The sequence below is a fragment of the Talpa occidentalis genome, unplaced genomic scaffold (genome assembly GCF_014898055.3).
Source record: "Talpa occidentalis isolate TD23 unplaced genomic scaffold, MPIMG_talOcc4v2.1 talOcc4.3, whole genome shotgun sequence".
In the NCBI taxonomy this organism is placed as follows: Eukaryota; Metazoa; Chordata; class Mammalia; order Eulipotyphla; family Talpidae; genus Talpa; species Talpa occidentalis.
The window spans coordinates 76,783,826-76,799,098 of record NW_023603184.1 but is presented as its reverse complement, the minus strand read 5'-3'; the positions used below and the strand labels follow the sequence as shown (position 1 = coordinate 76,799,098).

Genomic DNA, 15,273 nt, shown 5'->3' with positions numbered 1-15,273 from the left:
TGCACAGTTTCTTTACACATTCACAGTGCAGAAACAAAGATGCTGAGTAGTAGATTCTGAGTAACTGTGACCCAATCTCTGTAACCCCCCTATTCTGCTTTATTCAGCCTAAATTAGGACTAGAAACTGCTGTGTGTTAGGTAGAAAGAAAATTGTGAAAGTGTGGGTTAATTTGGAATTAGGTGAATTCATTGTCAATGCACTCTCTCCTTCCAAAAAAGGTATTGAGAAAACTTAAGCAAATGCATTTCCTAAGAAAGGTCAGGCAAGAATATTGATTAAAAAAAAAAAAAAAGTTGGAGGAAAATAAGAGATGAGGCTGTTGAAGTCTGGAGAGAAGTTAGTAGTAAAAATGCAATTCCTTTACAATTACAGGAGATGGGTCACACATCTGACTTTTCAGGTTCCTTGCAGTCAAAGCAAAAAGACAAATATGATCAGTTACAATTTTATATTTTCCACATATAGCTTTTTCTGGCAGTGGTCCCTGAAAGAAATTTGTCCCATGGGTCTTTGTATAGAGAGGTCACTGTGTGATGTAATACTTTCAGACACTATGTCCTGAGAAGTAAAACAGTGTGTTTCCTCTGGCTACTTCTTATAGCATTCTTCATTTAAACCAGGGCACAGTGCCATATCTCAATTCTGTAAGAAATTCAGAGAGGGACAAAATCCCTGTAATCTAAAAATGCACATAGAGCTCTGTTATTGTTGGTCTTGGCTGAGATAGAAGTTTTAAATTCTTACAAGGATTGTTAACTTTTCTAAAAAGGAGTTCTTCATAAATGTATTTGTTAATTCAGCAACAGAAATAAAGATATACTTCCTTGCTGATTAAAGATATAATTTTGTGCTTTAGATAGTAAGTTAAGCAGAATATAAAATCATACACTTGAGAAAATTAAGTGGTCTAAATCAGCATTAATTTATGCTAGAAAAGATATGTGAAGTTGGCTTAGGAAGTACCTGCAGAATAACCAAACTTTAATAAAAAATTGATTGAACCCTGAAAATATTATACCATAGAATATGGTAGTATATCATATAGCTTTAATTGATATTTTCCCATGGTAGATAATTTCATCCCTGTACCATCTAATTTAAAGATTTAAAGTTTTATGATTTTTCTGTGAACTTTCCAGATTAGCAACACATATCAGCAAGTCAGTAAGGAGCTAGTATATTGTTCAGACTTGTTGGGTTATTACTACTTGATCGAAACTATTCTAATACAATAATTCTGTTCTCTGGCTTGGGACAATGTTTGGTTATGTTTCTTTTTTTAAGATTTATTTATTTTATGCATACAAGAACTGGGGTACAGGCCAAAGGTGTGGGGGATGAGAGGATTCACCAGTGACAGAGTGGGGAGCAGAACAGGCAGAATGACTGAAATACACTGTTGAGGGGAGCAGCGGGCGAGTCAGGAGAGGTCTGCACCACGTGGGTCACCTCCCTGGCCTGGGATTGAACTCATGCTGTAGTGGCTATGGGTAGCTTCATAGTGCTGGGTATTAACCCTTGCATTACAAGGAGGCCCTGTTTTGGTTATGTCTAACCCTTTGGGTGTATTTGAACTGAGGTGATTAGGTGATTCTCTCCACTTATTCATTTCCTTCTTTCTTTCCTCTTTTACATCTTATTTATTTTTTTTAAGGAAGGATTTTTTTTGTTGTTATGATTTGTTCACTTTATTCTCTAAGAGAGATCTCCAATTTATTGTATTGTTTGTCTGTGCATGTGTCTACATGTGCTTTTCCACAAAAATATTACATTATTACAGTGCAGACCCTGAAACTGCTGAATATGCCAGTACATCAAATAGACATGTATTAAATACCCTTGACATCAAAATGCCTCAGAACTGTGAAATATGTGAGTACCACATAGAGGGTCTCAAAACCCTATGTTGATTCACATAGTGGCTCATTTGTTCCTCTCCCCATACCAGTTTCTAAGTGAACCCAACTCAGTTCTGTGCTTCAATGAAATTACTAAATGTTGAAATTCTTCTACCTTTGGATTTAGCTAAAAAGAGACTTGATTCTACCAACTCTTTTCTAATCTATAACTACCTAAAGTACATTTTACTGAAAGCAGAGGAGGAATTATAAATTTTATGTATGAATTTAATATCCTAAATGATTTTAAAAACAAAAATTTCTTAACGTTTCTGTAATATCCACTTATTAGCTATGCACTCAAGCATATTATTTTAACTATTCTGGTTATCATTTTCCCTATTGATAAAATGGCAGTCATTCCACTCAGTGTCACAGATTGTAGTGATAATCAATAGAGATAACTGTTAAGTGCCTATAAAAGTTTATTGTTTCACAGTTAAAACAATAGATATATATTTCTGAATTAGCCATACATATTTTAAGACAAAAATCTGAGCTTGCAGCTGATTTCTTCCCTTCAAAACCATGCAAGGTAAATATTACATTTTAAGTGACTATCTTTATGTTTAAGTTGTATAATTTAATTACAGGTCTATCGATAGACTATGTGGAAAACAAGCTTTATTGGATCAGTTCAGGAAATGGAACCATAAACAGATGCAACCTGGATGGCGGTAATTTAGAAGTAATAGAGTCAATGAAAGAAGAATTAACAAAAGCTACAGCCCTAACCATCATGGGTAAGTGCAATGGTTCTATAGCTAGTATACTTCATATTGATTGGAGGTTGATTAATTATGACCTGTTAAAAGCTTAGAAAAGTTACTGCTCCATTAACAGCAAAAGCACATTCAAATTGCACATCTCTATGAGTTTTTCCTTTGTTTTTTTTTTTTTTTTTTCCCATTTTAGCAAACATACTTGTAAGATTTTCCAGATCAAGGACATAGTGATGCTAGCAATACTAACTTTACTGTTATTGATTCTAGCTTACTGTGACCTGTATTATTTTATGATTATTTTCTGTGTTCTACTGCAGTATTCTAAACTGTAAGGGCTTTGTACATTTGTGACAATAAAGTACAATCTGACTTAGCTCTACTTTCAAGGATAAATTGACACAGATAATTCAAGAGACAAGACCACTTGGCCAATTGACCAATGATTGAAATTATTCCACCACCAATAATTATTTCCCATATTTAGGTATGAACAGAAAATTTACTGAATTGAAGCTCATTTATATTTATTCTGTTCATTCTTTAGGAAGAAAGACAATTAGGAAGATAAGAGACAGTAATGGCTTTCCATAGAAAAAATAATCAGTCCGTGGTATATTGATGTTAGAAGCTAATTTTTAAATGGATTTTAAATTTAAGAGGTAGTTTGAGTTTTTAAAATGATACAAGAGTAGATAACATAAAAATGCTATTTTGAGATGAGGATGCTCATGCCTTTACTTGGTGAGTGACGGGCTCTAAATTGAAGATCATGTTAGGTCAACAGTATGAAGATTAAAAATTCCACATAGAATCTCAGTAGTTTTATATGTTTATAAGAAATCAGAAAACTGATTTTGCAGTTACAATTCTGAGTATCAAGATATGTTTAGGATAATACTAGACAAATATTTACTGTTTATAAAATTCTATTCAAAGATACATTAAAAATTTTATTCACATAGGTCATATTAGTTATTTTATTTGGATATTCTTTAATTCAGCACTTCCAGCACTTCCCAGGTTTAATATGAGGTATTTTGGGTTTTTATTTATTTTTTTTAAGATTTATTTATTTATTTATACAAACACTGGGTACAGTCAGAAGCGAAGGGAGGGTGAGAGAATTCACCAGAGCCAGAGCGGGGAGCAGAGCAGGCAGAAGGACCAAAGTACACTGCTGAGGGGAGCAGCGGGCGCAGGAGAGGTCTGCGCACCATGCGGGACCCTCCTCCGGTGGCGGGGGAGCAGCCAGGGATCGAACCAGCGCTGCTGAGGCTGCGGGCAGCTTCGCAAACCAGCACTCAACCCCTACACCACCGGGGAGGCCCTTTATAAGTAGTTTTTAAGAAAGATTTGAAAATTTATTTCCTAGAGACAAACTTGTTTTATCATGTTTAATTCTGATTGAATTAAAAAGTATCTGAAAGAAAATGAATAAGGTTTAGACATAAAGTTTAGAATAAGGTTTAAATTATCTATTTTTTTTAAGCTGACATGTGTTCAGGTTTTTTATTTTTTTTTTAAGATTTATTTTTATTTATTTATACAAGCACTGAGCACAGTCAGAAGCGCAGGAGGGTGAAAGAATTCACTAGAGCCAGAGCGGGGAGCAGAGCAGGCAGAAGGACCGAAGTACACTGCTGAGGGGAGCAGCGGGCGGCAGGAGAGGTCTGCGCGCCATGTGGGACCCTCCAACAGTGGCCAAGGAGCAGCTGGGGATTGAACCGACGCTCCAGAGGCTGCGGGCAGCTTCGCAACCCAGGGCTCAACCACTGCGCCACTGGGGAGGCCCCAAATTATTTAATTTTTTAATTCAAGTCAATATGTATTTAGTGTTTTCTGTGTAGATGTTGTATTTGGTTTTGAAGCATAAACATAACATTGACACTAGTCTGAACCATAATTATCTAAAGTAGAGAAAGAAAAGGTGATTGTTTAGCCATTCATTTAGTGCTAAAATTATCTTTTAATATTTAATCTCTAAAACATACAGATTTAGATATATTGGCCTAAATCACAAAGTTGTGAGAATTATGTTGAAATGTATAGAAATGCACCTTTAAAAAAGTACAGTTTTATGTAGACCTCAAAGATCGATTTGGGTGTTGCTTAATTTGATCATTAAAGCATTCTAACATGTACCTGGGCAATTTCAGTGTATTTGCCTTGATACCATAGTTTGACCAACCCTGAAATATAAAGATAAATGTAATAAATACAGTAATGATTCTATTGTCAATACATTAACTAGATATATCAAAATATACCTAGCTGTTTAAGGACTTAAATTTATAGGTTATCACCACAAATAGGAGAGTAACCTCCATCCATTTCACCTAGTTTTCTAGTCTGTCTCTGACCTTACTCTGCTAAAATTCTCCCTTCTTTCAGAATATTTGAACTCTTTCTCTTTGGAAATGGAATAAAGGATGATGATCTGCTACCTGCTGAGGCTGAATATTATTTCATATATATGTATATATCACTGAAAAAGTACTAGAGGAGAATCTTGTCCCTATCCAGGGGATTACTGATAATTATAGTTGTAAACAAGTAAGAAAAAAAAATTCTCCAGTTATGTGGAAATTACACATTCAGAAAACAAAGAAATAATTGTGCTATGACCATTTACTAGTGTTTGTTAGCTACTCAGAAAGGCTACCTAGGCAAGGAAGGATAACTCACTAAAATGACAGAGTACTTCCTTTTTGAAACATAGTCAAAAAAAATCTCTGTGAGCATTTCACAAATTTTAAACTTTAAAGATTTTGAAGTGTAACCGCATGGGGTTCCCAGGTTTGCTTGGTATATTATACAAAAACAAAGTGAAAAGAACTTTACAATACTAAAATTTGATAAATGAGACAGTATTTGGTGATACCTCAATTAAAATAGAGCAATTATTAGATGAGTCAGTTGAACCTAAGTATGACAAGACCATGTTTGCCATATCTAAGTTTTCCCAACACTTTGATACCTTTTTCTAGAAGTAGAAATGGAACTCTCCTCCCCTTGAGCACAGCTGGACTTAGTGACTCCTCAGGAATAGACTAAGGCAGATGTGATACTGTGTGACCCTGTAAACAGGTTATAAAAGACATGAGTCTTTCTCCTTGTTCTCTAAGTCTTGCACCACTCACTCTGGGCAAAGCCAGCTGACGTGATAAAGTCACATAAATGTTCAGTGGAGAGTTGACACAGGTTACTAAATATTCTAGCCAACAGCCTCGTAAGCCCTTTTGAAAGTAGAAACTCCAGACGTAGGGCTGCTGCCCGAGTCCATGATTTATAGCAACCTCAAGAGAAACTCCAAATTAGAACCATCCTGAAGATGCTGGCCCATAAAAATTATGTTAATCAATAAATGTTTATTGTTTTAAGTTACTGAATTTTGGGAGTTAATTTCTCACACAACAACACATAGCTAATTCATCTACAGGGCGCTAACTCATTTATGAACTAATTACAAATTCAAATATTTGTTTAAAAGAGTCTGGTAATATGGTGTCTAAGTGTCAAAATGTGTAGGATGTAATAAGCCCCAATGGCTGCAACATGATGATGAGTAACAACTGAATCTTGACTCACTTGGAAATGGCAGGACTGATAAACACAGAGAGAGCTGATATACTACTTGATGTACAACAACTCTCAGCTAAACCTCTTTTTACCATCAGGCACTTTAACCAGTTATTCCAGATCTTTTACTTCTTAACAGGAACAAGAAAATACAGATTTTTAAGGCCATCGTTTTTTAAATGTTAACAAGTAATCACATTTAAAAATATTGCTATGCAAATTAACATACTGTATAGACTAACTATGAAGGCTGAAACATACATGCAACCTACCAAGCAAAATAACCACTACACCAACCATCTGTGTGCTTAATTCATCCCAGAGGACATTGGTTAGTTGATATCACTGATCATCTATGCTGGTGATACTGAATTGAGCGAGCAAGATGCAGTTAAGCCCAGCTGTACCAGGAAAGGGACTTAGTAGAACATAAAAATCACCTATTAAAGCTGACATTTTTTATACAGGAGAAACTGTAATTTTTTCTTAGATATATTTTCCTCAGAAGTTGGCAATTCTTCTTAGGTGAATTTGTATTATGAGTATACTTTTGGACCATGAAATAATACCTGAAACATTTTCTTACATGATTTCCAAGTAGTCTGTGTTACAAAATAGTGTATAGTCAGCTGTGCTATATTTAGCTATTGATTACCTACTTTTCAGATACAGAGCTTTTTTGTTTGTTTCTATTCACCATTCTCATAATTTTTGCCATTTTCTTGATCATTAATGTCTGCAGGAGACAGTGAGGTAAGCTCAAATTAATCAAGTTGCCATTCAATTTTAAGTGCCTTTCTGAGGAGGTTGAGACTATTGACTAAAATTAGGGTTTGTGGGTTATTTACGGATTATAGTTAACAAACTATTCCTTTTCACTGTCAGCATACACAGTTTTAGAGCAGACTGCATATATTGTATTCATATTGAACACAAAGTTAGAAAAAATCAATTTAGGGAGATGAGAGAAAATACAAATTACTAACAGAAATAGGTTTATTTGTATTTGGAGAAAATGAGGATAGACTTGAGGAAATAGTAATGTATTTCATTTTTTTAGGGCAGTGCAGGGAAGATCTGGTGCAAGTGGACCACAGATTTAAAATAGAAGTGAGGGTATAGAAATCATCCAAGCAAATATGAAGAAATATCTGACTATAAAGAAAATCCTTGGCATTTGTAGATATAATAGCCTTTTATTTAATCACAGGTGATCTTAACACCATCTATTAAAATATGTCAGGTAATAATTAGTCAATTTTACTAGGATAAGGGTTGAATTCTGGAACAGTATACAGGGTATGAACTTGAATTTAAATCTCCATCCCTCCCTCATAGCTATGAGCTATTTATTCATTGTTCTCTGTTACTTCATCATATGTAGTTACTTTCATTGAGATTCAATTGTGAATCTATATTTTTTATGGTGCTCTGTGACCTCTGGATTTGTTTACTATATATTTATAAATAAGAATTCAAAAATTAAAATGACATTCTTGAATGTTAAGGGATATCTAATTATCAACATCTCTGTCTCTATCATCTATCTATCTATCTATCTATCTATCTATCTATCTATCTATCTATCTATCTATCTAAGTATCCATCCCTCCCTCGTATCTCTCCTCCTGTCTTCATATATGAATGATATAAATTGGGTTAGTAGTCTATATTGTTAAATTATAAATTGTTAAATTATAAATATTTCAAATTAAATGTAACCATATAGATCATTAAATTATCATCATTATCAATTAAAAAATAGACTTTAGGTCCCCTACTATTCAATTACCTCTGTAGATCTGGAACAAGTACTAAACTCTAGGCTTCAATTTTCTTGCTGCAAAAATATTAAACAGATGAGCTTGCAATGTCTTTTTAGTCTCTATGGTTTTAACACTAATGGGTAGATCAAGTGTGCAGGAAATAGCTTTAAACAAACTTTATTTTAAATTGAAACAATATAAGAGAGAATGAAATTTGTGAATAAAAATAAAGTTCACTTGTGAAATTATGCTAATCAGATTTCATATTAATCTAGTTTAGAAATTAAGCAAAATTTTTCAATTTTAACTTCTAGTTGAGAATAAGTTGGATGTTCACAATATAAAATTGCTTAAATCTCTTGTGTACAATAGGTTTGTACTTCTTACAGATACCTAAGTAGCTATCTCCAATACCTATCTAATCATAGAATCACTTAAAATTGGTTAACTTCTCTGTAAAATGGGAAAAAACAAACAAACTTTGAGTCACAGGTAAAGGAAAAAATCTTTCCTTGAGTTATACCCTGTCCACGGTTAGTCAATTTCCTTACAGCTGAACTTTTCTGTGTTATTAGTATTAAGTTAAATTCACTTTTGACTTGTTTCAAGTAGCAATTTTCTAGAAGAGGTTTAATTAAAAATATTAGAAGGATATTGAATTTTGCCTACTCTTAGGCTCAATCAAGGAGATGAAAAGGAATTTCCACGTGCATCTTCATTCTCCTATTAGAAACAACTCAGCTGTGTAAAGTGGAAAGTTAGCTTCTGCTATGTTTATGTACACATTTGTTTTAAATCAGGTTTAAAAAATAAATGAATCACTTGCCCTTTATGGAGGCTTTGAAAGAGTTTTACAAATGTAACCATTAATATATATATATGTACATATACATTTCATTGGCTCATTTCACACATTTGAAGCCACCATAATAGTGAAAACCTATGCATAGTTTGTCATGGGAAAACCAAGGCTGCCAGATAAAATTCTTCCAGAATGGATACAGTGTTACCATTGTTGAGGATTATATGTTTCAAATGTTCCCACTAGAGTTTCTACAACAAAGCATTTATAATTGTCTAATATCTCTGCTGATGAGAAAGAAACTCTAAGCTGATGGCAAAAAATTAGTCATTACCTACACTTACATTTCAATTCTCAGCTAATTTCTCAATAATATGCTTTTATCATTGGTATCTCTATTCTTTTCAGCAAAATATTATTTGATGTGATGACTGCTAGCATTTATTAAAAATAAGGCATTTCTATCTAGCACATCAATTTTCATACTTATGAATTTTCTCAGATATTTTATGAATAGTAATAGAAATTTTAAAATACATATACAATAAACACACCAGTAAATTGACATGCAGGAATCATCAAATTTTTTTCTTATTTCCTAAGATAAATTATTATGGCCAGTTTTCATGGGCATCTTTAGGACATTATAAATGATAGCATGTTTCAGACAATCTGGTGCTTTTAGTCTTCTTAAAATCCTTAGACTGAACATTTACAGACTCACACTAAAATTAGCCTAAAAATATCCTGTGTGCTGTCTTACCATGACAAGGCTTCAAGTGTAATAACTTGGAAGTTCTTCTTGACTTCAGTCTTCCACCTAGAGTCATTTTCTTTGTAGTGTATGTTGCAGCTATACTTTGCATGTTGTCAAGTACAGATTTTTGGTTTTTGCCTTGTTTGTAATCAAAACTTACCAAATATTTCTCTGTTTCTGAACACAAAGAGCTGAAACCCAGTTTCAAATGAGTCCTTGCTTTTAAGGGATTACTTCTTGCCTCCCTTTCCCCCTTAATTCTTTCTTTTTTATTAATTCTTTTTTAAGATTATTTATGCATACAAGAGCTGGAGTACAGGCCAGAGGTGTGGGTGGTGAGAGGATTCACCAGAGACAGAGTGGGGAACAGAATAGGCAGATTAACTGAAATACACTGCTGAGAGGAGCAGCAGGAGAGACAGGAGAGGTCTGCTTTGCCATGTGGGTTGCTCCCTGGCTGGCTGGGGGATCGAACTTGTGCTGCAGTGGCAGCATACGGCATCATAGGTTGTGTCTTTACCCCTTGCGCCACCAGGGAGGCCCTTAATTCTTTATTTTAATTCTCCTTCCCTTCCTCTGTGCTATGTACTTTCAATTTCGTTTTTCAAAAATTTAATTGTTTTGTGCCATTACTTGTTGTGTTTTGTTTCTTTAGTTTGTTTTCCTTTCAGAATTTAGTTAGGCATTTACATCTTTTTGCTGGGTGACTGCAGTAACACCTTAACCATGGTCACTCCCTAGGCAGACTCCAAATTAACTTGAAATAAGCAATCACAAATTACTCCTAAATGTTCATTTTTTTCTCTTTTTCATTCACTGAAAATTATTTGTCACAGCATTACTAGTTTGATGTCATAGATAAAGGAGTCAACAAGATTTGTGAAAGCCTTGTCTTCTGAGACTCAAGCTCAGGGATTTTAACTCACTTAAGTGCTGCTTCTACTACCAGTAAGATTCTTCCCTGTCACAAATTCTACTTTTCATTTGATCCTTCTCTATATCTATCCATCATCCAGGTGCAATGCATCCAAGGAAACTGTTCCCTGTATCAGATTATGCCCTATTTATTTCTTTTTGCCTCACTATTCCTTGTTTCTTCTCTGACGTCCATATTTATCAGTGCCCCAGTGGGTGAAATACCACCCTTTCAGGCCTACTTCCACTTTACCTCAGTGTGATTTACAAATTTTATCCCACTGAACTCCTTTGTATTTTAATACAGTGGAATAATTTTTACCTTTTCTTCTAATACTTGGACATGTCACACTTTCCATAATCTGGGCCTATACTTAATTCATAGATTCGTACATTATCATTAAGACACACAACAAGGTACTTTACACTGAGTGTATATATAAAAAGCAATAAAATATATGAATAAACAAAAAATGACCATTTACATTCAAAAACATCTGCCACATCTATCAAAATGTATTTTCCATTAAAGCTGGCAGATGTTTACGTAGCTTGCTAATAGCCATAATTATTGAACAAATTAATATGTATTTAAAAAACATTAATAGAAATTTCTTTCAATATAAAGATTTTACTTGAAAAGGGGAGAAAGTAAGATAATTTTATTAAATATAGTCAGTCATTTCTGTCTAATATATGCATGCATATAGAAAAATGCAAGAAGAAAATGGTTATATTTGGTTATATTTGTTCTCAAAGGGGAAAAAAAAAATCAGCTTAGTAAAAGAGCAACAACAACAAAATAGTCCATAGACATAAAGAAGCAAAATAATTCAAAAACAAAATAAAAACTTTGGTGTTTGTGAAGTCTTAGGATATTAGAGGTAGTTTCTCACAGCTGGGCTTAACAGCATTTTTTCCCCCAATGATACGGATTGATAGTCTATAACAGGATTCTAACTCCAAAGTTACAGCTCTTTTCACTATGTCAGTGATTCTCAATCCAAGGTGATTTTGTCTCATGGGAGCTTTTGGCAACTTCTGTAGACAATTTAGATTGTCACAACTGCTAGCTAAAGAGAGGATTTGCTCAAATTCTGGTCTTTAAAACACTGGATACTGGTGAATATCTTATAAGGTTTTGACGGTCCCACATAACATGAAAGTATTTGGACATAAATATCAATAGTACTGAGGTTGAGAAACATGCAATACACCAAAAAGTTTCCTTCTGACCCTGGTCCGTATGAAGCCTGATATTGTGAAGCCTAATATTTGTGATTTATCATCACAAATTTTAGTTGAAAGAGAAATTACTTTTAAAAAGTAAATGAAGGTAAACACCTTGTGTTTATAAGAGCTGACAATATAAAATTTTCTTGTAGGGGAAAATAGGGTATCAGAGAAGGAAGGCAAGATCCACTTCTTTATGTTTGTTTTCTTCCTTTTAAATATAATTTAATGAAATCATCCATATTTTCCTCACTTATTTCTACGTTTAAATACCCTATCATATAATACATATAGTATGCTTACATGTCACAGTGATCTATTTACTCATTTCAACAATTTTTCGAGGGATTATTTAAGTTCAGTAACACAGCAAGACATAAAATGGGTAAAAATTCCCTATAATTAAGGTGTTCATATTCTCAATAGGGGGAAAAGTATATAAACAAATAAACAAGTGAGATAAAATTTGTTAGGTGGTGAAAGGTGAATTTCCTAATAAGGAAATTCAACCAAGACATAAAACAAAACAACAACATCAACAAATCATGTGTAATTGGTCTAGGAAGAAAGAATCAAGAAAAAAAAAATCACAGTTTGAAGTAGAAAGGTCAAGACAATTTTTACTAGGAAATAATAGTTGATGAAAAAAGTAAAGGAATGAGTGTTGATGCATTGGGGAGAAGAACTTCAGGAAGAGATAAAATTAAATACAAATTAACTCTTTCACCATATTCTCAATTATATTTTGGTTACAGGAGAGCCTTAACTATTATTTTAAGGCTGTGGCATCCAGCTTTCTTTCTGCCTCCATGGAAACTTTACTATATTTGAAAAATACCTGATGTTTTACATAGATTTACTGCTGCCATTGAAGTAATCTACTAAAGTGGAATATATAGTTAATCTATGTGTGTCATATGAGCTAAAAGTAGTAATCTACAATAGCTCTCTTAAAGAAATGCTTTTAGTTTTCATGTATATGAAATTCTTAATGATGATGAAATTAGTTCTGCCCCATATGCTTAGATTTATTTCAAATTTATTATCTACGATGTTACCATTACTGATTATATACTTTAATAAAAAAGAGAAATTTCTAGTAAATGTGATCATTTCAAGCTTTTATGGCTAATGTTTATAAAAATAATAAACCATAAAATCAGTCATATGAAGAAAACAATTCTAGTTATTTAGAACAAAGTTAATTTTGAAGAACTCCTAGTTTGTTGCTTTGATTTCAAAGGCTCTGAAATTATAAGTTGAATGATTTGCCAGTTTGTGGAATTGTATTATGGCTGATTAAAATTACATAGATGTAAGAAATGTGACTTGTTCTTTAAAACAACATTTGACACTTAAGAGAATTATCTCTAGACACCAGATCATGTATTAACAAAATATTACATAGTAGAACGTATTCATGAGGCTTATAATATAATTTTTGAGAATAGTTTGTTTAATTATGAGTCTTGATACAGATCAGAAAAATAGACGTTATCGCTGTCTATCTCGAGTATAGAAAAAAAATGTTAATTCTCCTACACATGTGAGTGATCATCAGTGAAATTATATTAGATACTTACATAATTATTATTGTGTATTTATACCTGACTGAGTTATGTGAACATGTTCTTAAGAAAAGGTAAGTCCTAAAAACATGAACAAATAACATCATTTAAAAAGATTCAAACACTATTCTATTTAATTAGCAATTGTATCTAAGTTCATTTTTTAGCAAAATATCCAGTGGTTTGTCATATTTGTATTACATTTCTATATGTAATTCAATATATACAAACCAGTTTATTTTAAATGCACTATAATTGTGCTATATATTTTAGGTGATTCTTTTTAAAGTCATACTTTTCAAAATGAAATAACTAACTTTTTAATATACATTGAGCAATGACACTTAGTTCAAGGAACTTCAAATATATCCACCTAAATTTTCTAAGCCATCAGTCTTCTAATTGCCATAACACTATTCATTAAAGTAACAGTAATATATGAAATATATCCAGGCAATTTGCCCAGCACTAAGTATAGTACATAGTTGTCTTCTCTAAGTACTCAAACTACCATTAATGAAAACTAATAGCCCATCAAAATTTACATTAAAAGTACTACAAGAAATCTCTAAAGGACTATATGTGATACTATTCCAGCAATTTTTGTCACCTTAAATTGCTATGTTCCAATATGTTGCTCTTCTTTATGTTAATTATCTAACAGAATGGATAAATACTACAGTTGCAAAGTACATCATACCATTTTTTAACCTGATTATATCAGTGATCAGATAATGGCCTCATTAACATAAATGGAATAATTAGATCATCTCAGTTTAGCCATACTTAAGCATTATATAGTAATTATTCCCCCTTTGTTAACTACTAAAGGATGCATTTTATGGTATCATCTTTAGGGAAAAAAATGCACTTTTCATGTTTATGGCATTCAAAAAGGGACAAATTTGAAAATGCATTTTTTGAGTAGAGATATAATAGTTTTAAATTACTGTGTATCTCTGCTTTCATTTAAAAGGAAGAAAGAGTGAAATGTTTAGAGTAAAAAAACAGTATGTTTTAAATTTACAATATATTTTTGAGTTAATCTGATGAAAACACTTTTATTTTTTTATATTTTTTTATTTTTTACATTATTGTTCTTTTTTTTAAGATGTATTTATACAGGAACTGGGGTACAGTCAGAGGTGCGGGAGGGTAAAAGAATTCACCAGAGACAGAGCAGGGAGCAGAACAGGCAGATGGACAGCAGACACTGCTGAGGGGAGCAGTAGGCTAGGCAGGAAAGTTCTGCCACAACATGTGTGTTTCTCCCTGGCTGGCCGGGAATCGAACCCGCACTTGCAGAGGCTGAGGACAGCTTTACAGTATGGCACTCACCCACTGCGCCTCCGGGGAGGCCCCATCATTGTTCATTTTTAAACAATATTTGCTCTCCCCCCCTTTCAGGTGTAGTCCCCATAGTGTTTCCTTCACCAATGCACCCGTGCACCATCACCTCAGTCCCCTGTGCTCCTCCTTCCCTCCCTCTGATCCCTCTCCCTCCTCCTCCCTTGCAGGATGTCTTTGATTTATGATTGTCTCTTTTTGCTTTGTTGTGTTTTGTACTGTTATTATTTTTTTACACTGATGTCTTAGTTGGTTCCCCTATATTCCTACTATAAGTGAAACCATCTGATATTTTTCTTTTTCCTTCTGACTTATTTCACTGAGCATAATTCCTTCTAGCTCCATCCACGTTGCTGCGATGGCATGAGTTTATCTTTTTTTGATTGCTGAATCATATTCCATTATGTATATATGCCACGTTTTCCTGATCCAGTCATTTTTTTTGTGTGGGGGGGCATTTGGGTTTAAAACAACACTTTAAAGGAACTTAAAAATTAATTAAAAAAAAAAAAACAAAAAAAAAAAAAAACAGAGTTCATCCAGAAGTCCAAATACTCTACAGATATTATGTCCTATTTGAATATAATAAATAGCTTGCAACCGTGTTATGATCTGGTGAGTTTTATCCATTTAAACCAAAGCTAAGCAATCAGACTGGAGGTGTACAATTTGACAATTCT

The 15,273-nt window shown here is 33.3% G+C and overlaps 1 protein-coding gene across 1 annotated transcript in view; it reads left to right on the top strand.

Moving 5' to 3' along the window:
- LRP1B (LDL receptor related protein 1B) overlaps nt 1-15,273 on the top strand; it is a 1,722,250-nt gene that overhangs the window by 1,227,997 nt on the left and 478,980 nt on the right. The window contains exon 32 of the mRNA XM_054699700.1: nt 2,495-2,644. Coding sequence (XP_054555675.1) covers nt 2,495-2,644 — 150 coding nt within the window. The remainder of the gene's footprint in view (nt 1-2,494; nt 2,645-15,273) is intronic.